At 40.9% G+C, this 23,600-nt stretch overlaps 1 protein-coding gene across 1 annotated transcript in view; it reads right to left on the bottom strand.

Moving 5' to 3' along the window:
* COL4A1 (collagen type IV alpha 1 chain) overlaps positions 1–23,600 on the bottom strand; it is a 139,229-nt gene that overhangs the window by 57,825 nt on the left and 57,804 nt on the right. The window contains exon 2 of the mRNA XM_070408600.1: positions 20,883–20,945. Within this exon, the coding sequence (XP_070264701.1) occupies positions 20,883–20,945 (63 nt within the window). The remainder of the gene's footprint in view (positions 1–20,882; positions 20,946–23,600) is intronic.

Genomic DNA, 23,600 nt, shown 5'->3' with positions numbered 1-23,600 from the left:
AGTGCTCAAATCCTACATAATACAAAACTAGCAGAGTGATGGGTACCAAGGAAACGCACAATAAACATTCTTGGATTAACAACATTGACAAAGAAATAAAATTCTGATCTACAAAAATTCACTTTGCTCATCAGTTGGAAGAGAAGATGAATTATAAAGAGTTCTTCAGAAAACAGTTTCTGAAGAACTATCATTCAACATAAAAATAACTCGAAAGAGCCCTAAGTGCTGTCTTAATATAAACAATTTAAAACTCTTCCCCTAAAGTCATCTAAAAGCAAACAAACTGCCCAACTTCACTAATCCAGTAAAAACTTTCTAAAATGATAAGCAAACAAGTGCTGACAAATTGTTGGCAGCAACAAAATTAAAATTTTTCCAAAAGTCCCTCGGAACTATAAAAGTTCCAGACATTTCTCACTCATTAATGCTGACTATCACTGATGGAGGACACACTTTAAAGCTATAAGCAGTAGCAAGGATCTTTAACAGCAAATATTTTCTTTCATAATTTGTCCCCTAATGCTCTTTCTGAAAAAAAAATAATCTAAAATACTTTCATTCTTACTCCAAAGCAGTAATCTGTTTAAAATATTTTAAGTATAAATATTGTAAGTCACGCCCCTGAAGTAGTCAGCTTCCCAAATTAGAAAGAAGAAAAATAGTATGATAATGTTTTTCCAAAGGCTTGTGGGTGTATTCAATCAAACCCTGTGTATACAGCTAATCTTTAATCGATAGCTTATTTCCATTTCCCCAACAAACTGCAACCAAATGCAGTGTGTTCTCTGGGAAACATGTGTATTCTTTGGCTTCGCTCTCTATTAACACGTTCAAATGTCAATGTGAAGGTTCAAACTTCGTTTTCCTGCAGACACCCCACCCCCTGCCCTATATCCTTTCATCCACATTCGTTTTCTTCTCTGCTTCAGCCAAAGTGCTGGCTTTCAACCATCTCCCCAGCTCAAGCAGTGTCTCCAACCTCCAGCTTCCAGCCCACTTGGAGCTGCTTCTACCCGAGAAACTGGGATTCATACCCCACCCCTTCCATCTCCGAGCACTGGGAGCACATCCACAGGAACTATCAGCTAAACATACCTTCCTTGCGAAGAACTCCTACCCCCGAAATGACTTGAAGAAAATTACTACACCTAATTGAGCCTATTAAATTAAAAGGCAATAAAGGTTAAATGGGCTTTGGGAGTAGCTTCTGTAGGGAAAGCCCCCATGGGGCTCTGGCTCCCTGCCACTAGAGGGCGCTATAGGACTACACATTTTTCCCCAAATTAAAACTCCCCCAGTGGAATGGGAAGTATTCATCTTTTTCTTAAATATTCATTATGTCATTAATATTAAATATTCAGTGCCATTGAAGATATTAGCGTGGGCATAGTTGAGAGAAATCAGTTTGATAATGCGTAAAAGATAAAACTCTAAGGGAAAGGAAAAATTTTAGTTAGAATTTAAAATGTAATTAAAATTAAAATAGTAACCCGAATTTCAAGGCTATTAAGTGACAGGTAAATGTTGTGGCCCTAGAAATAATGTGAATTGTGGATTTTTTCAGATTGTTTTTCCATCCATTTTATAAATTAAGAGTACATAAATCTAACAATATGGGGAGGGGGCAGTAAATTCAGTGTTCTAAATGACTGCATGGAAATAGTATAAGCTGAAAAAATAAACCCTATAAAACAGATATAAATATGATAGCAGGGAGGTCTCTAAGAAATTATTACTAAACATCCAACTGCCAGTAAATTTTATTTAAGAGCTTTTCTTTGGTACCTTCTATTACAAATGTATAAGAAACATATACTTAAGGTAATTTAATCCAGTTTCCTGGTTTTCCCATTTGTAAAGTGAAAAAAAAAATCTGTTCAATCCAAAAAAGGTGATAACAATCTTTCTTGCTAAAAACTCAATTTATTGACATGGAAATCAAAATCATAAATGCTTCTGCCTAAACCTATTACCTTACATCCTGCTTCTCATGTAGAGACTGAAAATCATCTTTTAAAGCAGAAAAATCATCCAGATATAAAAGGTGCTTCACTGCAGCTGGGAACCTTACTCACTGTGGCTCTGGAAGGTGGTACATAGCGGGCAAAAGCCAGCTGCAGCTCCGCGTTGGCCCAGCAGGGGGAGCCATGTCTAACACGCACAGAGCTAAATAAAACTTAGTGGTAGCAAAACCACTCAGCTAGAAATAGACCCTACAAGGACTGAACGCTTACAGTCGCAGTCGGGCACTGAAAGCAACGGTGCCTGCCTCAGAGTCCTGGGAATCTGCCTGTAAAAGTGTACCTTTCCTCACTGTGCCTTTTCTCTTTTCCATGAAAGTTTTCAAAATTCTATGTCATGACTTAAAGAGTTTGGGAAAGGAGAGGAATTGCAATTAAATAAATAATGGACAACAAAATAACAAGAGGTTTGCTTCTTTCTGCGTTTGGACAAGAAAAAAAAATATATTTTTCTCAAAAACACACTTTGTTTTATTTTCACTACTCCACACCAGTAACCCTGAGATTTAAAGGATATGTTCTATCTTATCAGCAAATTTGAGAAACACTAATGAGTGCACAATACCTAAATAAGACTTGGAGGGTTTTCATGTTACCATAGTTGGGGATGTTATTAACTTGAAGTTGGAAACACATCTGGGCGTGTGACAGGGTTCTGGAAGTGTGCGCATCCTGAACAAAACTGGGACACAAAGTCAGGAAGTGCCACAATCTAGGTCATGATTTTTTAGGGGTCTGTGCTAACAGAAAAAATAAAAAGTGCAGAAAACATATCCTGACCATAATAATTATAATAATACAAAAAGCATGCAAGATATTTTTCAGGTTTAAACCTAAAAGAAATTGCCAATTGTCAATGAAGAAAAAAAGATTTTTTTCTTTAAAAATGTGTTAAACACAATTATCTACCAAAATTGAGTTTTATGGGTGCCCTGCCAGGAGGCATTCCTTGGTGCCCAGCACCTAGCACAGATGGCATACAGTAGGTGATCACTAAATACTTTCATGAGTGAATCAGAAAACACAAAATATTAAAGATTCCAAGGAAATAATATAAAGCTACCAAGTGGGTGCAGGTTTAGAAATCCTACTTTCAAACTTGACTGCAAAATAGGTATTTTATTTATTTATTTATTTATTTTTTAATAATTAAATCTTTATTGTTCAGATTATTACATTTGTTCCTCTTTTTTCCCCCCATAACTCCCCTCCTCCCAGTTCCCACCCCACCCTCTGCCCTCACTCCCCACCCACTGTCCTCATCCATAGGTGCATGATTTTTGTCCAGTCTCTTCCCGCATCTCCCACACCCCTTTCCCCCCCAAGCATAGTCAGTCCATTCCCTTTCTATGTCCCTGATTCTATTATAATCACCAGTTCACTCTGTTCATCAGATTATTTATTCACTTGATTCTTAGATTCACTTGTTGATAGATGCGTATTTGTTGTTCATAATTTGTATCTTTACCTTTTTCTTCTTCTTCCTCTTCTTAAAGGATACCTTTCAGCATTTCATATAATACTGGTTTGGTGGTGATGAACTCCTTTAGCTTTTCCTTATCTGTGAAGCTCTTTATCTGACCTTCAATTCTGAATGATAGCTTTGCTGGATAAAGTACTCTTGGTTGTAGGTTCTTGGTATTCATCACTTTGAATATTTCTTGCCATTCCCTTCTGGCCTGCAAAGTTTCTGTTGAGAAATCAGCTGTCAGTCGTATGGGTATTCCCTTGTAGGTAACTGAGTTTCTTTCTCTTGCTGCTTTTAAGATTCTCTCTTTGTCTTTTGCTCTTGGCATTTTAATTATGATGTGTCTTGGTGTGGTCCTCTTTGGATTCCTTTTGTTTGGGGTTCTCTGCGCTTCCTGGACTTGTAAGTCTATTTCTTTGACCAGGTAGGGGAAGTTTTCTGCCATTATTTCTTCAAATAGCTTTTCAATATCTTGCTCTCTCTCTCATCTTCTGGCACCCCTATAATTCTGATGTTGGTACGCTTGTAGCTGTCCCAGAAGCTCCTTACACTATCTTCACACTTTCGGATTCTTTTTTCATTTTGCTTTTCCGGTTGGGTGTTTTTTGCTTCCTCGAATTTCAAATCTTTGACTTGATTCTTGCGCTCCTCTGGTCTGCTGTTGGGAGTCTGTATAATATTCTTTATTTCAGTCAGTGTATGCTTACTTTCTAGTTGGTCCTTTATCACACCATCGAGGGTCTCATTAGATTTCCTGTACATCTAATCAAGTTTATCGACAGACTCTAGAAGCCTTTTGAGAGACCTCAAAAGTGTGGTTTTGAATTCTATATCCAGTAGCCTGCTTTCCTCCGGTTCTGTCCTTTGTGGCCTGTTTCTTTGTCTTGGCATTTTTTTATGCTTAGCTGTGTCGATAGAGTGGCTTTCCGTGTTAAGTGTCCCAATTACCTGAGGTAGACACTCTTTGTGCACCCCCTTGTGGTCTCTGTGAGCAGTCTTGTTGTAGTCAAGCCTTGATTGTTGTAGGTAATTACTACTTGACCTCCAGGCCAACTGGCTGTGAGAATCAGCTGTGTTTGCAGTGGGAGAACTTCTGTCCTCTAGGGAGGTGCTAATCTAGCCTTTGCCTGAGGCTATCCGGCAAATGGCTCTGTGCAGGGCATGGGTGGGGCAGGTCCCAAGGGATCAACAGGGCGGAGGAGGGAGCAGTTATGGCTGCTCTCAGTCCGTCCCCAGGGGCTCTGCCTCTCTGTCCCAGCAACCGCTGCAAACCTCGGAGGGACTGAAGCCAGACAGTCCCGCTTCTCCCGAGTCTGGGTCCCTAGAGACTCGCCCAGATCTGGAGCTCAGAGTCTGAGGCTCCCTCTGGATTGAAACAGACAACCACGCCCTCAGCCACCAGCCCATGCTGCGCGCACTCCGAACCTTAGTATTTTACTTCAGCACTGCGCCTCCTCTGATAATCGGTTCCTCCTAGTTGTAGAACTTCCACTCAGCCAGCTTTCCTGTGGTTCTGGATGATGTCCGTTCCGTCTTTTAGTTGTATTTTTGAAGTGGTTGTTCGAGGCAGCAAACTCCAGCGTTAACCTATGCCGCCATCTTGGTTTCTCCCAAAATAGGTATTTTTGCTCAGGGTTGGTGCACAGAGCTTTTGGGAATCTTACTTTCTATGTTCTCACTGTAGTGCCTGCATTGATAATGCCAAGTGGTGGGGAAGGAACCTTGGCCTACGGACCAAAATATTTTGGTCCTAGCCCCAGCACCCAGCACTTAGATTCTCTGAAAATCAGGTCTGCCGTCTGTAAGACAGTAGGCGGCACCTGCCTCCTGCCCCCGGGTAGGAGTCCTTGAAGGGTCACATTTGATCCAGTACTCAGTTACTTTGCATTGCATGAAACATGAAACAAATATGATGAACTAAACTCTTCTAACTCTGGTTTATTTAAACACAGATAGTTTGCATTTATTAGCAAGATTCCTATGCTCATCAACTCAACTGTTTTTCCTATAAAGCAACAGACGATTTTAAAAGAGAATGAGAATGCAGTGTCATTTTTTTCCCCCTTCCCACTGGTCATGACCCATGAATTATTTCCTTCTTGTTTTTGTGGCTACATCTGACATTTGAAAGTAAGAATTCTTGGGTATTTAAAGAATCTGACAGTTTTATGAAATTCCTCCTTATCTTATGCACAAGGTTTTTTTTGGTGTGTTTTTCCTTAATGAGTACTTCTGATATTAATGCTTTTCAAGCACAGGATAGTCTGTGGATTCTCCCACGGCGGCCTGAGTTGCTGTAAGTCCCCTGCATCACCGACTTCTACCCCCAGGACCTTCTCTTCTTTCTAGACTATCAGTGTCTGATAACACACACATGTTCTGATATCCCCAAATTACTTCCTTACCCTCCAACAAAGTTACTTGGCTATCGCCCACCACTAATCACATTTTCCCCCAGCATGCTGCAATAATTTCAAGACTTCATTTATCATGCTCAGAATCTCAAAGATAAGAACAGGCTCAAGGAGTTATAAAACATGAGCAACCAATGTGACACATATAATACAATACAGCCCTGGTGGAGCTTGAGGCTTTACAAAACCCACTATTAGCTTAGCCTCATTGATTTGAAAAGGCCATGGTCAGCTCAATCTGAATTAGTAACTGAATTTAGCTATTTTCAGTCAATGCCGTTAATTCTTTTAAAACCTATACAGACACTCAAGGAAAGAAATTCAGCAAAATGCTGAAGGGTGTTTTTTTGTCAAGGTTTTTGTTTCAAAACTGAATAGATAAGAAAGAATATAATTGCACAATCAACACAAAATAATGGTACATAACTAATACAATAAATAGCTACTTCTTAAATACTTAAGAGTAGCTTTCACTTAGCAGGTATATCCCTTGCACCTCAATGTTACTAACAAAATTCGCAGGCCTATTTTCAAAAGATAATGTGAAGATATCTCCTGGTTATGGCCAAATTATCAAAAAATCTCAATTAGTAGGATCTTATTTAAAGCCACTTTTACTATATTTTGTAGAGGTTTTAAAGGTTCAATTTACAAGGTAGTTTCTTGCTTTTTATTCTTACTTACTTAATGCCAGCAAACTAAAATATTATGCTCGTTGGCTAGAAGCTAAGATGAAGACACAGACAAATTGCATTACAGTTTGTAAATTTAGGAGATAATAACATTCCCATAAAAAAATAGCTTAGATTGTAGAGTTTTAAAATGTGTGACATTTTCCCACATATTCTGTATTTAAATTATTTTAATCAGTTAGAGGAGAGAAGACCCAGTGTGTCAGTGTCATTTACAAAGAGAAAGACAAAGAGAGGGAGGGAGGAAAGATACCTTAAGAGAAAGGTCAGGCCACACCTGCTGTCAATGTCCCTCCTCTCCCCACTCTGGGGTCTGTGGCATCTGACACAATGACCACAATGATAAAGGCAAATTCTCTTTGGCAAGAAAAGGCTGACCAGTCTCAAGTATCCTAAAAAGTGACCTTCCCTGTCTCCTCCCCAGACATAAAATCCCTAATTTTGTGAAGTTTCTGAGGTCCCATAAGAATTCCAAACCAATGAGTGCCCACTTGGCCACCTTAAAAGAATAAACAAGTTCCCAAAGTCAGTGCCTCTCTACAGTGAGAAGCAGCACCTTCTGGGAAGAAATAGATGAAAAGCAACCACACGCCAGCAGTTTGATACTCCACGTAAAAATGCTGCCGTTGGTTGTTTGGGTCCAGAATTTCGGAATAACAATATGGGAGTAAGAGGGAGCCAGCTCTATGTCAGGGCTCAGGAGGAGCAGAGTCCTGCTCTGTGCATGGTTAGAGCCAGAGCTCCCTCTGTCCTTCCAGGTTCCCTAAATATACCCCAAAGGCAAAGCCTCGCCACCCTGCACTTCTGGGACACAACCATCTAAAGCAGTGATGGTGAACCTATGACACGTGTGTCAGAGGTGACACGTGAACTCATTTTTTTGGTTGATTTTTCTTTGTTAAATGGCATTTAAATATATAAAATAAATATCAAAAATATAAGTCTTTGTTTTACTATGGTTGCAAATATCAAAAAATTTCTATATGTGACACGGCACCAGAGTTAAGTTAGGGTTTTTCAAAATGCTGACACGCCAAGCTCAAAAGGTTCGCCATCACTGATTTAATGCCACCCACTGTGTACGGGGTATCCGATGCCAGGAAAACATGACGTGCCATAAATAAGGAAATAGACACTGCTCCTTAAAGCAAAAGACTCACAACGTAATAACTGCTGAGCAAATGACAAATGATTTGCTTCTGAGATATGGTTACCTACACTCGCCTGGAACCCAAACTTAATTACGTGATGGGACACAGGCAATGCCTCAGGAGAGAGGTGCCTGTGTCAGGAACGAAATACTTGACAGCGTAGACAATGATGTGTATATTCTTATCTGTCACTGGTGAAGCAAATTACTTTTTAAAATATCAAATTTTAAACTAGACTCACTGAGTAGATTACTGGGTTTGAAGCCTAACTGACATGCAGAATATGTTATTATATTCATCCTATGTAGACACCTGGTTTACTCCTCGCGGCCCTTCATGTCTTCCCACGAGGCAGAGCCTAGAAGGGAATGCGTCCCCAGAGGATGAACAGCCCTCAGGTTGGGGAATTTAATTTTAAATATTTGAAAGGTAGACACTTTGGGCTAAGAATATAACCTCACAGAGGCAAGTAAGTGAGATACGAAAGGAAATGAATGGTATTCCCACGAATATTTTCATAATTACAATCTATTCAATTCTTGGTACTTACCCAAAAGTAAGACGAAAGAAATGACACCTGACCAATTGTCACTAGGCCAGGGGCAACCATCAGGGCAATTGTTTCAGAAAGTCAGGCACGATTCCAGTAAAGTTATTTAATACTAGCTCTGCCCTCCCAGTCCCACAGAAAATTTCAGAAATAAAATATGAAGAAATGAATAGATTTGTAGATGGAAAAAAAAAAAGACAGTGAGTCAAGAATCACAAAAGTTCTCAGCCATAATTGTTTCAACTCAGGGGAGAGAGACCAGATGGCAATTGGGACGCAAGAAACTTAAATTTTCACATCCGCAGGCTTGGAAAACGAGTGTTGAAGGAACCTGGGAGAATGCTGCTGACTCATAGTTCCTCTTTTTCTCAGCATACATCATTGAGAAAGTATTCAAGACTGAGGAAATGTCTACTTGTAAAGCAATAACCCATTATGGGCCTGACCTTCCTCCGCTCCAGATTAATGGAGCGCTCTGGCATTTATTGCATACCACAGCTCCTCTTGGAAAAATAACATTTTACTCTAGAAAGGTCGGCAAAGCACAGCACTGAAGTACCCTCTTGCATTTACAGGAAGACCTGAAATCAGGGGATAGACGGCATTTAGTTTGGAAGTCCAAGTCATTCCTGATGCAGGCCTTCAACTTGAAATCGGAATATCTAGATTTTTTTCAGATTGAGAAACAGACACCCAATCACAAGGACACGAATAATCGCAGCTGTCATCCATCTTCATCTTTAGAAGACAAGTCTGTTAAGGCGTGTCCTACGCCCTAAGAAGCAGTACAAGATAAATCCCATCCTCACGTAAGCTCCCAAGCTCCCTGTCCCCCCCCCCCCCCCCATGATGTCCACACTGCATGTCCCTCCACTCAGACCGCTGCCTCTGTAAAAGTCACGAGAGCTCCTCACTTTCAAGTGGCTACTGGCTCCACCTTGCTGGCTCTGATTCCACCCTCTCTACTTGGTCCTCGCATTCTCCCTGCCCAAGTCCCACAGCAGCTACTTTCAAAATTGCTGTTCAAGAAAAAAAAAAAAAACAGGCTTGAAGCCAGAGGGCAGGGAGTGGTCCCACCAGACAGCAGGGTAAGGGGTGTGGGAGGGTCCAGGAAAAAAAGTGTGTGTGCACGTGTGTGCATGTGGATGCATGCCTATGTGCATGAGTCTGCAGGCATGCAAATGAGAGACAAAGAATGTGTGTCACAAGAGATGTGCCATGAGATATTGGAAAGTAAAATAGCTTTACCTGTGCAGGTGAGCGGAGAGGAAGGCAAGCCAGATAACTAATGGGAAAGGATTAGGAATTTGCAGTGGGAGGAGGATAAAGAGCTGCATTTTTTCAAAGAAAAAGGGGTGCAATATGGATCGTGAAGCCAACAGTGATGTCCCCCCAACTCGGTCAACACTTAGGGTGTTGACTGTCAGATCTTCAGAATGCCGTGCAAAGCCAGACCACCCTGCGAGGCAGTGGGGGCATCCACCCTGAAATCTGGCTTCAGCTCATGTCCTCATGGCCCTGGACCCACAGGGCTTAAGGAATGAGTTCTCAGCAGAGACCAGCAATCGACTGTCTATAAAAAAGAAAAACATTGCCCTACTTTATGACTCCCCAGTCATATTTCAGAACGCTATTATTAGCCTTTGCTGGAAGTTTGCCCCAGCCATAGATTACTTCTGCTTTGGCAGGCCAGGCATTCAATGAGCTGTCAGGTCACCCTCTCATGCAAAGAACCGTGTGTCTCACATCCAGACAGGATGCAGCGCCCAGGAGGCTAGGATGCCCCCACTGGGTCCTTCTGAGACGGCGTGGTCACCGCCTCCCCAAGTGTCCCAGGGCACAGCCTGTGTGGTCTAGAGTCTGACAAGGTGATGCTTGCTCTTCACCAAGTGCCTCTGCGTAGCCAAGACACCACAGCTCTGGTCCTCCAGCTCCTTATGGGGAGAGGCGGAACCAAAAACTCACTGCCCACCTCAGCCATGGCAGGAGGGTAGCCACAGCAATGTTTACAAAATGCCATGGACCAGGAGAAAAGGTGCAGAAGAAAACATGTCATTCCCCGGCCACCAGGGTTAGGAGACAGGCAGTCTCGGAATAAGACTCTTCTAGGCCTCGACCATGAAATTCTGGTAAGATGGGAGAGAAGAGGCCCAGCTTAAGAAACCAGCAATTCCCGAGGGCTTAGAAAGATACACCTTCTGCTTTTTGCCAACCAACTTCACTTTCATGAAAATATGCTCTTTAATGATTTGGGATCTCTTGTGTAGAAGTGAGAAGATAAGTTTGGGGCAAAGGGGCAGAATCGTCCATGGCAGTTTCCCATCCCCAATCAGGGCAAACAGAACTGGGGGGTCTAACTCACGTGCCCTTAGTGTGCTGAAACTTAGGTCCCTGACCCATAACCCCAGCCCAACTCTGATCCCTACGGGGCTCATTCTCACAGCACTGCCTTCTTTTTATCCCTCAGGGTTCAGTGCTCAATTGGGAGTCTACTGATGCTGTTTTCCTGGTTTAATGTTTCCTTCTGCCATGGGGTTATCTACTTGTCTAGCTAACCATGGCCTAAATCCAAAAGGAAGAAAGGGATGGAGTGAGATGTTGGGCATCATCGGCTCACTGGATCTATTACAAATAGCTTTAATTCCTTTACCAATCTTCTAGGGAAAACTATTTCAAAAACCAAGCATTTAGCCAGATTTCAAGACCTCAGAATCCACATCAACTGAAAGCCTGGGATTTCGTACCTAGAATCAGTCGACTAACATATGGCCCTCACATGTTACAATGAGGCATCCATAAAAAATTACTTAGACAAGTCCTGGGATTTAACCAGACAGGTATAAGAGTTTCAGCTCTCATTCATTACCAAATGCATCTTTCATCTCTGTCGGTTGGCATGGAAGCATTCTGGATGGCACAACCTCACACTGATAAAGGGGAATTCCCATTGAAGGAATAATTTCATGACAGCATTGTAGAGATGGGCCAAGAACCGTTATTAGCTCCTCATGTTGGATTTTCATGTGAAGAAATCCAGAGTCAGCTAATTTGGGGCCAGCTAAGCATTATACCTTCATGAAACTCTGTGGTTCAGCAATGGAGGCAGGCTAAACCTCATGGACACGGTGTTGGGTATACCTTTAACACATCTAATGGGTTTGCCAAAGGGGAAAGAAAACAAAGGGGCACCACTTCCCCAGGCATCTGGTTAGCTCCTTACCTCTGACTAATTCTTCCTTTGTTTAATTGCACATTGTGCTGAACCACTTCACAAGCATGCGGGTTCTAGCAATACCATTTTTACGGGTGCAGCTCTCCACGCCCACACTACATCATTATCGCCATCATTACGTGCCGTCTGGAAACCAATTCTGAAAGCTCATGATGTGGCACCAACACACAGGAAGGAGAGCCAAAGGCCCAGGGTTGGTTTTCAGTCTTCCATCTTGAATTAAAACACGCAGGCTCATTTGGCTCCTTCTAAAAAAGAAAGCTCTATTCCTGCCAGCCAATATTTTAGGATCATATTTAGAAAAAATAATTTTTTCCCTGTGAATAGTCAAGATGAGGACTGTCTGGGTCCAGCATCACTGACGACAGCGTGCACTCATGTGAGGTGTTCTGGGCTTGAAAAGTCACAGGACTCAATATTCCATTCAAGACATTTCATTTTTCTACCCCTCCTTCTAAACACGGCGGGGGGGGGGGGGGGGGGGGGGGGGAAGGGGGATCAACTCACTCCCTAGCCAGCTTGGCTCAGTAGATAGAGCATCAGCCTGTGGACTGAAGAGGCCCAGGTTCGATTCAGGCCAAGGGCACATGCCTGGGTTGTGGGCTCGATCCCCAGTAGGGGGTGTGCAGGAGGCAGCCGATCAATGATTCTCTCTCATCATTGATGTTTCTATCTCTCTCTCCTTCTCCCTTCCTCTCTGAAATCAATAACGATATATTTTTTTTCAATTCTTTAAAAAAACTCAACTCACTATTTTTAAAGCTGCTCTTGAGGAGGTACGTTCCAAATATAGTTGCAAATAAAAAAATGTAGATTTTTATCATTGTAATCTATCCTAGGTTTAACAGGTCTCAGAAGCACATGGCAGAGAAGCAGATTTTGTGTGATGGAGAGAAATAAGAAGATGAGATGGAAATTGGGAGAAATACAGCTCACTGTCGGCCTGTGGTATGGGAGAGTGTATATTTCAGTGACATCTAATGGTGAGCCTTATGTGCATAGTAAGATCAACCACTTTGCATAAATCCATTTCTAGTGGCTGTCCAGGTATGTTGTTGATATTTTGTCTTTGGATTCAGGCATAAATTTTTAAATTCTTTGTTTTCAGAGAGCTACCAAAAAGGCAAAAGTAGGTGAATGTGGAAACCCATATTGATTCTCACCACGAGACTCTGCCAGATGGTGATTCATGTGCAATATGTGGAAATAGGAAATAGGAGACATCTGGAAAATATCTTGGCATTACAAGACACCACAAAAAAAACATGGATTAACCCAAATAACCAGCTCACATGCCACCGGGTCCTGCGGTGAGCACCACTGGCCCCCAAAGTGGTTAAAGTAGACACTCGGGAGGGCTTACATCCATGACAAGGCAGAAAATCAGTGACATTTCTGAAAGGTTCCCTTTTAAATAATATCTAGAACAAGAAGAGTTGGCTGGGGGAAGAGAGGCATTTGGACAACACTTATAACTGCATGTATGTCAGGAAAAGCAGATAACAACAGAAGCCTGCAGAGGTATTTGGGATGTTAGGGAAGTGAAAAAAAGGAGAGGTGGTTTCCCTTATATGTTAAGGGGCAATGATTCTGGAAATGGAAGATAAAATCACGTTGACTAGAAATTGGATGATGTTTCCAGACAGACCTCCCAAGTGAGTACATTACATTTTCCCTCCACCAAAAGCTTCCAAAAGCTACAAACACACTTCCTAACAGTGGTGCTGTGATTCTCAAAACATCCTAACATCTCTTTAACTTAGGTTCTAAGAGAGCCTCTGTCCTAAGTGGGCCAAGCCCATTTCCCTGGTCTTCTAGTCTTCCTCTGTGAATTGAGAGTCAGCCTGTCTGTGCCTATGCCTTTACGTCTAGGCATCTGTCCAGGACTGGACCAGCAAGCAAACTCTTTCCTCATATTTATCACAACTTCTCAATTCAACTACACACAGATGATATTTTAAATTTCCAAGTTATTTTACGTATAATATCTTCCACTTGATCCTATGGGCAACACTAGAAACTTTGAGGATCAAAGGTCATTTCCCTTTTTTTTATAGGTTAACTTGATCAGAATGACTTGATGAAACACCCTCAGCTACCAGACAATGGGACTCACACTGGAATCAAGGCCTTTACTCAACAAAATATTCTTTTCCTGAAAGCTGTTCCTGATTTGAGAAATAAGTGGTGTCTGTGATCAACTACGTTGGGGGAACTGTACCCCAGAAGGTTCAGAAGCTTCTCAAAGGTCCTAGAGTGGAAGCAACAAACATCCACTTAGCCATCACTCAGTGTTGTGCAAACTTATTTGTTCTTGGAACGCTCTTCCATATTCCGTCCCAAAAGAAACATCTACTAACAACCCCAAAGTGGTCTGAGGATCACAGTTTGGGAAGGGCTGAACTAGACCTGTCTGACTTTTGTGAATGCTCAAAATACATAAAAATAAAGATATCCAATCTGTCTCACAAATATTAGAAGTAATTTCAAATACACTTGATGCACTAACTAAACAAATCTTAATTTTATTAAATAAGCCTCCTAATATTTTATACTAAGTAGCAGCTTTTACTACATTTTTACTTTATATATTTCACTTCTTGGAAGTAAGGAAATGGAATTTCTTTTGAAATAGACTAGGTTTTGAAATTTTCACTAATTTAAATGTACTACAGTGCCTCTCACAGAGTAAGTACTTTATACATAAATTATTGTTCTTAGTAGTAATTCACTATTAGTCCAAATCAGTTCAGTGATCCAAAGTTTCAAAGAGTCTACACAAAAATACTTACTTTCAGAAAAAAAATTAAATATCCAGGAAGAAATATGATACCTTTAACATTCAAAACAATGGTTAATATAATTTAATGTATGGGGAAATTTTTTCGGTATCCTGATAAAAAATAATAGAAAGATAATCTTGTTCTTTAATAACGCTTGAGGACCTTAATCTATAATACACAGATACTAAGAATAATTTGGAATGAAAAGAGAATAACTACTTGATAAATAAAGTATAACATACAAAGCACTGTTCCCGTTAATGATATAGTCTTTGACTATGTCCAGAATGGATCAACTGCATAGCTATACTCGCCTCCTGGGAAATCAAGAAAACATGCCCATTAAGTAACAAAGGTGCTGCCTTGTAAGCAGAGTGAGAAATTCCCTACAGGACAGAGTATATGCCAGGATTTCCTGAAGGAAGGGAGTGGAGGGGCCGATCCTCACTATGTACGTGCTCTTGCATCTCTTGAGACAAGCCTAAGAAATCCTCACTTCCGCATGCCCTCCACTTAGGGTTTTGTTCTCAATGTTGTACAGAATAAACATGCCCTGAATGGGATGGAATAAAAGCTGGTTGTTCTGGGCTGGGCTTCCCCTGACCTCCCTCAGGTGGGGATGGGGTTCAGCCTTGGCAGATAACCTATGATCTGCTTCATATCAAAGACAAGGTGGCTCCCTGTGGTTATTTGTTTAACCCGGTGGAGGCCCTAGTGGATGCTCCCCTAGAACAGGAACTGGGAGTTCTTCCCATGGTCCCGGAGGAACAGGCTCATTTCTTTGTGGTCCTCCAGTGACCCTCCATCACTACCCATTCAGAGAAAGGCTTCAGAAGGTCTGTGTGCCTTGGCAGGTGGGCAGGGATCAGCATATACACCATAGATTCAGTTTTAGAGCAGCAGGAGCTTGCTCAAGACTCGAGGATACTCTGAACGACAAGTTCATTGTGTTGATTCTCTCAGATCTGGATCTTCTTATCTTGAAGAATGGAAATTGATTAGAGCTATGATAGCACTTAAATCCCATTACTCACATCTCATTCGCTATAAGAGATTGGGCCAGTGCAGTGGCTCTTGATCCAGGCTGACTTCACTCCCTGCTCTCCCCAGCTCCCAGGAGACATCAATGGGGGAGGGAGGGTGCTCCTGGCATCTGGTGGGTAGAGGCCAGGGATGCTGCTAAACATCCTGCAGTGCACAGGGCACTGCCCACAACAAAAACATTTTCCTATCCAAAGTGTAACAGTGTCAAAGCTGAGAAACCCTGGATTAGTAAAATGGGCATAAACATAATAAGCATAAAAAGCGTTCAGTACCATGCCTGACCCTAGGTAGAAGTCCAATATACCAGTACATCAGTCCCCTACTCTTTCTTGCTCTGATACTCCAAAGCCAGGATTTTTGTCTCCTGGCCAAAATCTGCTGTTTATAAGCAGGGGCTATAATTTAATGTTAACACGCAGACAGACAGGTGTATATGTAGGAATGATGTTGAATATCTGTTGACTCTGTTAATGTATAAAGGAGCTAAATAGCCGGTAAAGCTACAAATCAATTACCATAATAAGAGAAAAGAGTATCCTGCACAAACTTAGTGCTAAAGCAACATTAACTTCTTTCTAGATCTCCAGGGCCAGAAACAGAATTACTTCCAGATTGGCCAGATTTCTCCAACCCTTTTTTAAATCAGATAAGGTACACATTTTAGGCAAAATGACAGAAATTCCATTTTTGAAGTTCTCTGCCTTGAATGCAGTCTGGGACTATACTCTCTGACGACTCTATTACTGCCGTGCAGACCTGGCGTGTGGAGAGGGACTGCGATTTATAAACCATCTAATTAGTAATAACAGAATAATGTGCTTCTTTCCCACGTTGTTGGCAGGGATCTGGATATCAGCAGGTTAAAGTATTCTGAGAAGATATGAGATACCCACGCAGTTCCCACCATCCGTTAGAATCACTATAATTTTGGTTAATTAAGACTCTGTGTTTCCAAGACTGTGTGGCTTGGGAATGTCCCTTTCAAGAGTCAGGAACTATCAGACTTTTTCTATGGTAGCATCTATCAACTGTCCACAGAGTTGCTTTCTCTGATTAGTGTAGTTCAGTTCAGCATGTATCTTTATGCATATGTGGGAGAGGTGACTCTATTCTATATCCAAGCAAGTCTGGTGAATTAGTGAACACAGAATTTGCCTGGATCCTATTTGTCTAAGAAGCTGTCCCTTTATTTATGGTTCTAGGACCTAGAACGTGGGTCACAGGGATCACTCCCTTCTCAGAACAACTGCAGCATTTGTTGGCTCTTTCATTTCTCCTAGAACTTGATAATTCACTCTTGTTAATTGATTTCATGTGCATATGCCCTGCCTCTCTAGTCTAACTTGAAGTTCCTTTTTTTGGACACTCCAGGGTCATAGAATATAATGACAGCTTTACACAAACATGGACTCCCATGGTTAAAATACTTGAAAGACTTCTTATGCAAACTCTATTTTAGTAAAATATAGTTAATTTCCAAGTATTTATCGGTAACTTCTGGGAAAGTGTAGCCTTTCCAATCATCTCAAACAATTGAGAAAATAAGGTTATCAAGCAAAAGAGGAGCTTAAACTTCTGGCTATTTCTGAGTAGACAAGCATTCAAATCCCTAATCAGTTTAAGCAGATAACATTCCTACACTGCTGAGGCCTCAGGAAGAACACAAAGCCATTGTGTACAAACCCAAATTAATTACCTAAGAGAAAACATCTGAAGGGATGAGTGGCCAGCCAGGGAAGTAGGAAAATAAACAGTTCAGCAAAGACGCTAAAATCCAGTGAAAGACTCATGAATCTAACTGTTGAACTCAGAATAAGGTACCTGGTATTATACTGATGACTATGAGATTATAAATTGACCAAGGATCTGCCACATTAACGTTTACTTAGCTCTCTGGAGAATATAAGTCATTCTGTCAATTAATCACATCTCCATGGAAAGCAGGACTTAGCCAAAAGAGATTTGGCAATTTGTACTGGAGATATTCCAATTTCCACTGGTGGATTCTAAACAGCCAATGTATCAAAGTGTTTTTCAAGGAGATGTGGAAAAGACATGTCTCAGAAACAATGATTTCCAAATTTCTAAGGCAGTAACCCTCTGTCCCAGTTGAGTAACTTTACTTCTCTCTGGGTTATGTGACTCCTATTACCCTATTTTTTCATACAAGTCAAAATTAATTTAATTTGTGGATATTTGAGAACAGCAAGAAAACTTCTACGAGAATTAAAGACATTTGTTAGTAGCTCAAAAGTACGTCTGCAATTTGAACCACTAGATTTAAATTGTGATTCTAAACCCTTTATTCATTTTGCATTTATACCCAATTAGCATGTCTAGGACTTGCTTTGAGAATGGGTTGGAGTTGGTGGCAGCTGCAAAAGACCAACTTCTCTCACTGACCTGCCAGCCAAGAACAAATTTCTTTGTTGCCTGACCTTGGGAAGAGAGAAATGGAACCAGATCTGAAAGCTCAGTCAAGCTCTAGGTGTATCACATCATTAAACTAATTATTTTAACATCACTTCCAAGACAATTAGTGGAAGTTTAAAATTTCCTCTTTCCGTGAGAGGAAGGGCCGCTTCCTTGCTCATGTTATGTGAACCACGGGACCTGAAATCTTTATGCTCAAGGGGACAAAAGATAGATCTCTGATTTTGTTAAAAGGATATAATTCTAAATCAGTTAGCTATGCCCCTAGATTTCAAGAGGCCTTCTGAATCCATTCAATACTAGTCTTTGAATGGATTAATTTATAGCTTCCCTAGAAGTTAAATAGTCTTTATTTTACAATAACAGAAAAAATTTGAAAATGGGCAATAAAGGAGACTGTTGAGGGAACAAGGTCAGGCCAGGAAAGATCCAGTCGGCCCTAGATACTGGATGTCTGATTGACTTTCTAGGAAGCACAGAAATCTATACCTTCTATCCAGTCCCAACAGGAGCTCTGTGGTTCCCCAATTTCAAGTTTAGGAGGTTGCAGCAGCAGGCTGACCTGAGCCCTCCTCACAAGAAAGCATCACCATCAAAGAGCACGTCTTCTCCCTCGACACTCTCCTGCCCTTGACCTTTGCAAGCCCACATGGAAGCAGGGCCCGCTGCATGTCTCCATGTCCTGATACACACAGACCTGGACCAGAGGAAAGGAGAAGCCACAGCAGGGTTTCATCAAGGCTCGTTTTTTTGTTGTGGTGTGTGTGTGTGTGTGTGTGTGTTGGGGGGGGGGGATGTTTTAAGACCCTTTTCTTGTGAGATTGGGTACCAGGTGCTGTCTATAACTCAGATGTGACCCTGTCTTCTCTAAAAATGTTGGAACAACTCTGAACTGAAATGGACCAAGTCCCTGACTAGCTGTCATCAAGTTATGAAAAAGTCAGCTGAAAATATGTGGAAAGCTATACATGGATAAATCTACTCTGGTAAAAATTAAAATAAATCTGACTAGAAAAGGTAGGGACAGAATAAGAATTCTGAAAACCACCAGAGCCATGTGGGGTGCCACCCAGGCCTGCAGCTGCTAGACTCGAGTGGAAATCCAGGAAGTCGGTGGAATGGACCCTGTGTTTTTCAAGAGAGAGAAATGCTAGCTCTGCCGGCCCCTCTCCAAACCCTGATGCTTTACCTTGCAAGACAAACGTAGTGCTAACCTAGGCTTTCATTTCCTACTTTTTATAGTTTTAAGGATTTTTTGTTAGTTCTGTGTGCTTGTGTGTAATTCAAGCTAGACCAGTGATGGCGAACCTTTTGAGCTCGGCGTGTCAGCATTTTGAAAAACCCTAACTTAACTCTGGTGCCGTGTCACATATAGAAATTTTTTGATATTTGCAACCATAGTAAAACAAAGATTTATATTTTTGATATTTATTTTATATATTTAAATGCCATTTAACAAAGAAAAATTAACCAAAAAAATGAGTTTGCGTGTCACCTCTGACACGTGTGTCATAGGTTCGCCATCACAGAGCTAGACCATTTTAAAAGAGGGGTCGGGGATCTTTGTTTTATGAACATAATTGCCTCTACTTTAAAATAACTCTTGAGAATGCAAACTGGACCCAGTTAGAAAAACTCCCCAAGAAGAGAATGGACAGCCCCTGAAGATGAATTAGAGGTGATAAAGTTGATAATGAAAGACATAAAAATGTTTCCATATCCTCCATTTATTCAAAAACTATCCAGGTAATATTAGTGTCAACAACTGTCAGCATCTTTTTTAAAAGAATAATGTTGGCATTTCAGCAAGTAGTTAAAAAAAAATGACACCATTTTCTGTAAAACAGAATTCGCTGAATTTCCAAAGTGTGAGTCTGGGACTCCATACATCTTCAGCAGGCCATGAGTGAGAGAAAAACGCTCGTGCTAGCCCGGCTGACACCTTCAACTCCCCGAAAGCAGGCAGTGGTCCACTGGGGCTCACTCCCTTCCATATGACACCAACCGCTGAGTGCTCCCACCACATGGGAGGCCGACTGGTTTATTGGCCATGTTTTCCCACTGCCATGCCTGGTTTCCATGGTGACTCCCAGACAGGTTTAGGATGCTGCACTATCCCTGCATAAAAACCATATAGGCACCTTCTCTCATATCTGAAAAGCACAGATATGACTTGCCCTTTCAAAGAAAATGATCCCTGGTGTTTAAATGAGAGGGAGAAGTGCTTGCTTAGACAAAAATATTTTCATTTTACATTTGGGAAACAATAAATATTTACTGTCTTTCGTAAATGAATCTAGACAAGTACGTTATAAATTAAAATCTAAATATCAAAATAAGCAAACAAGCGGAACAGAAACAGACTCACAGATATAGAGAACATTTTGATGGTTACAAGATGAGAGGGGAACTGGGGAAAGATGGGTGAAAAAGGTAAGAGATTTAGAGGTAGAAATTGCTAGTTATAGTGTAGTCATGGGGGTGTAAAGCACAGCATAAGGAATATAGTCAGTAATATTCTAACAACTATGCATGGTGTCAGATGGGTATGAGATTTCCAGGATGATCACTTAGTAAGTTTCATAAGGTCTACTCACTGGGGTGTACACCTGAAACTAATATAATATTGTATTTCAACTGTAATTGAAAAATAAAAATGATTTTTAAAAATGTATAAAAATACTAATTTGAATAGAAAGCCCACAGGTTCCATAAAACATTCTTCTTTTCTCAGAAAAAGGCCAAGTTTATCTCTTATACAGTATTCCAAAGAACACTGTTGACTCGACAGGCTTTCTCCCAATACACTTGTTCCCTCTAGAATCAAAAGAGGAAAATGAACCAAATCCCTTTTCCTACATTAATTGCCACTAATTAGTACAATCTTTGGAGAATAACTGTTAAGATTCCTCAGCAACAATGTTAAACCTGATTTTGTTTCATTTGTACTGCTCTGGGGAAATTATTAAAATAATAATAAGGCTTTCACGTGAAATGATGATTATTTGGTGGCTTAAATGTAGTTGCTAATACATTCCACACTGATGGCAATTCAAAAGGAATTGTAGTTATTTAAGTTTTGGCTACTTACCTTTTGTCCCTTCACTCCCTGGCAGTCACATTTCCCACAGCCGGAGCCAGCACATCCACCACCCTGGAAGGAAGAGGAAAAAAGTCTTTAAATAGAAGAACTCTTGCAAATTGAGGTCCACATCTGAAATGAAATGATTTTGGCATCTTCACCTATTAATGGGGAAAGTCCTACCCTGTTATTATGGGCACAGTTGTAAAGTATGTGACATCTAGATTTGCCCTAAGGGGGCTGTCACGTATTTGTCCTATGGTTCATCTCTCTTGACCTAATAGACAGAAGAGCAATCCTGGGGTAGGACGCATCAAAGCATAACTTAGTCCAAAAAGTGAAGACTGTCACTTATACTTCTGAAGTGGACTTTCTAAGAGATTATGTGAATAGGACACAAGGCGATGGAAATGTCACACTTCTGCTTTAGGAGTGGAAGACGTGAGACCAGGGACGGTGGCTTAGCAGGGCAGAGTCCATGCTTCGTCCCTCTCATTCCCAGGGAAATACAGGCATGCAAAACAAGATTTGGGCAAAGAGGAAGTAAATGAAGGGGCTTATTTTTTAAGCCCAAACCCTAAAGAACTTCTTTCAAACCCAATTAAAGCTTGAATATTCAACTAAAGAACATTCAAAAACAAAATGTCCCTTGTAGTTCATTTCTAGCATGTAAATCAATGTTAAAATTGCACAGAAAAGAATTCAAACATGTAATAAAAGCTAGAGAAGAAGGGAACTAATGTGTTCAAGTGCTACAGTCAGCTATCATCCCCATTTTACAGATGTGAAAACTGAATTAGGAGGCTTAATATAACATGGAAGGATGAGGCTGAAATTAGAACCCAACTTCCATTATGTAAAACTTCCAACACAATAAAAGGTAAACATATGACGGTACCTACATAGAGTTGCAATTTCCTTAGAAGAACCAAAATTTTAAACCAAAACAGGCAGAGGTATTGTGGACAGAATATAAGTGGGTATGACAGAAATAATTTTCAGGAGCCTATAAGTCTGAGATAAAATGTGTAGCTAAATTTTGTTTCGGGTGATAAATTTCTTAAGAAGAAAACCATACTGTTAATCATATTGTGATCAGGTGAAGTCTATTTTTTAAAACAGTATACTCATCTTAGCTCCATTGCTATGGAGATATTTATTTTAAGTTGCATCAGAAGATATTTATTTTATTCATGAAACCTAGTCAAGTCCCTCCAAGACAGTAAGCTGTTCTTAATTTTATATTTTGGAAATGGAGACAATTGACAGCAATCCAAACCCTGAGATTATGATTCTGTTTCTTTCCCTGGATCACATTTTGGGCAATTTTCAGCATGCACTCTCATAATGACCTAACATTTTTAATCAATCCATGTTCGTTCGCAGTTTGCTGCACATTCTGGGTTTTCGTGACCAAATACATGAGGCTGAAATCTTAAACCTGTCCTCTGGAAGGCTCCAAAATGCACAAATACAAGCACTGAGAGACTCAAGAGGTGTGCCTCCCTCAACATCACCATCTCTTGTTCAATCTCCAGGTGAGCACTATTTGCTACATGAGTTCCCATAAAAGGTTGACTACATGTTTCTACTGCGACATTTATCATGTTCCTTATAGCCCTTTATATGTGTGTCTCCCCAACACCCAAAGAGCACTTTGAGGGCCGGACCAGACCCTCTCCATGAGCCTGCTATAGATTGTGTTTCATCTGAGACTACACCAGTTGTAAAACTGACATTAGGAAATAAAGAACAACATTGACTGAACAATGACACATCATCAATTGTTAGATTTGCCCAACTTCAGAATTGTTAAAACACCAATGAATGGGCATCTCAGAATTAATGAAATAGAGTAGTAGGTACCCGATTACTGTCGTTTTGTTGATGGTGATGGTAGTATCCATTTAATCAACCTTAAATAACAACCATAGACAATAATCCACTGGCATGTCAACTCACAGTGTATTACTGCATAGCATCACTGTGGGGGGAAACTACAAAAAGGGAACTTAGCAATGATTGTGAGACCATTACAGATTGCATACTAGATAAAGAAGAGTGGAGGTTCTCGGAGTGCTTGGGTCCCTGGAGCTGCCCAGAGAGGCTAGGTGAGTCCTCAAACCAGGAAAGCCCAACAGGTGAGGCAGCTCCAAGTCAGAAGCTCCAGGTTGGCCTCCTCTCTTTTACTACCTCATTCCCCACATCTTTCCTGCTTCTGAGCCAGGTTCAGAAACACCTCTGCTCTTTGAACTCCACTAAACTCCATTCCACTCCTACGGGAAGGAAATAGCAACTAGGTGAAGGCTCATTTATTTGTATAGTCCGAATAGGAACTCTCTACCTACCACACAGACTTAGTTGGCAGAAACCCATCAACAGCCTGAAGCAGTGCGGGCTTTTCTACTCAGAGTTCAATAACATTTCTTTAAAACTTCCAATTAGGAAATCCAATGGCTTAAGCCGAAAAGGACTTTCTGGTAATTCTTGGTTTTTCTCTGGTGATTCTGGGTTTTTCTCTGGTGATAAAATCTCAGAGGCTTATCTTAATTTAATTTGAGGGAAGTTATAAAAATGAATTTCCTGGAACTGTTCCCTTAAGCTATCAGTAAATGCCTTAATGACAGGGGACCCCAGATAAGAGGTTACAGGGGCACAATTGTGGATGTTGGGGTCAAGTTGCTTCATGAGCCTTTGCTACAGAAACATACCTAGTCTGGCGGTAAC

Source organism: Myotis yumanensis, unplaced genomic scaffold (assembly GCF_028538775.1).
Source record: "Myotis yumanensis isolate MYYU_CA2020_CCGP unplaced genomic scaffold, mMyoYum1.0.hap1 SCAF_3, whole genome shotgun sequence".
Classification (NCBI taxonomy): Eukaryota; Metazoa; Chordata; class Mammalia; order Chiroptera; family Vespertilionidae; genus Myotis; species Myotis yumanensis.
The sequence above is the reverse complement of the archived record's forward strand: the minus strand, read 5'-3'. Positions and strand labels throughout refer to the sequence as shown.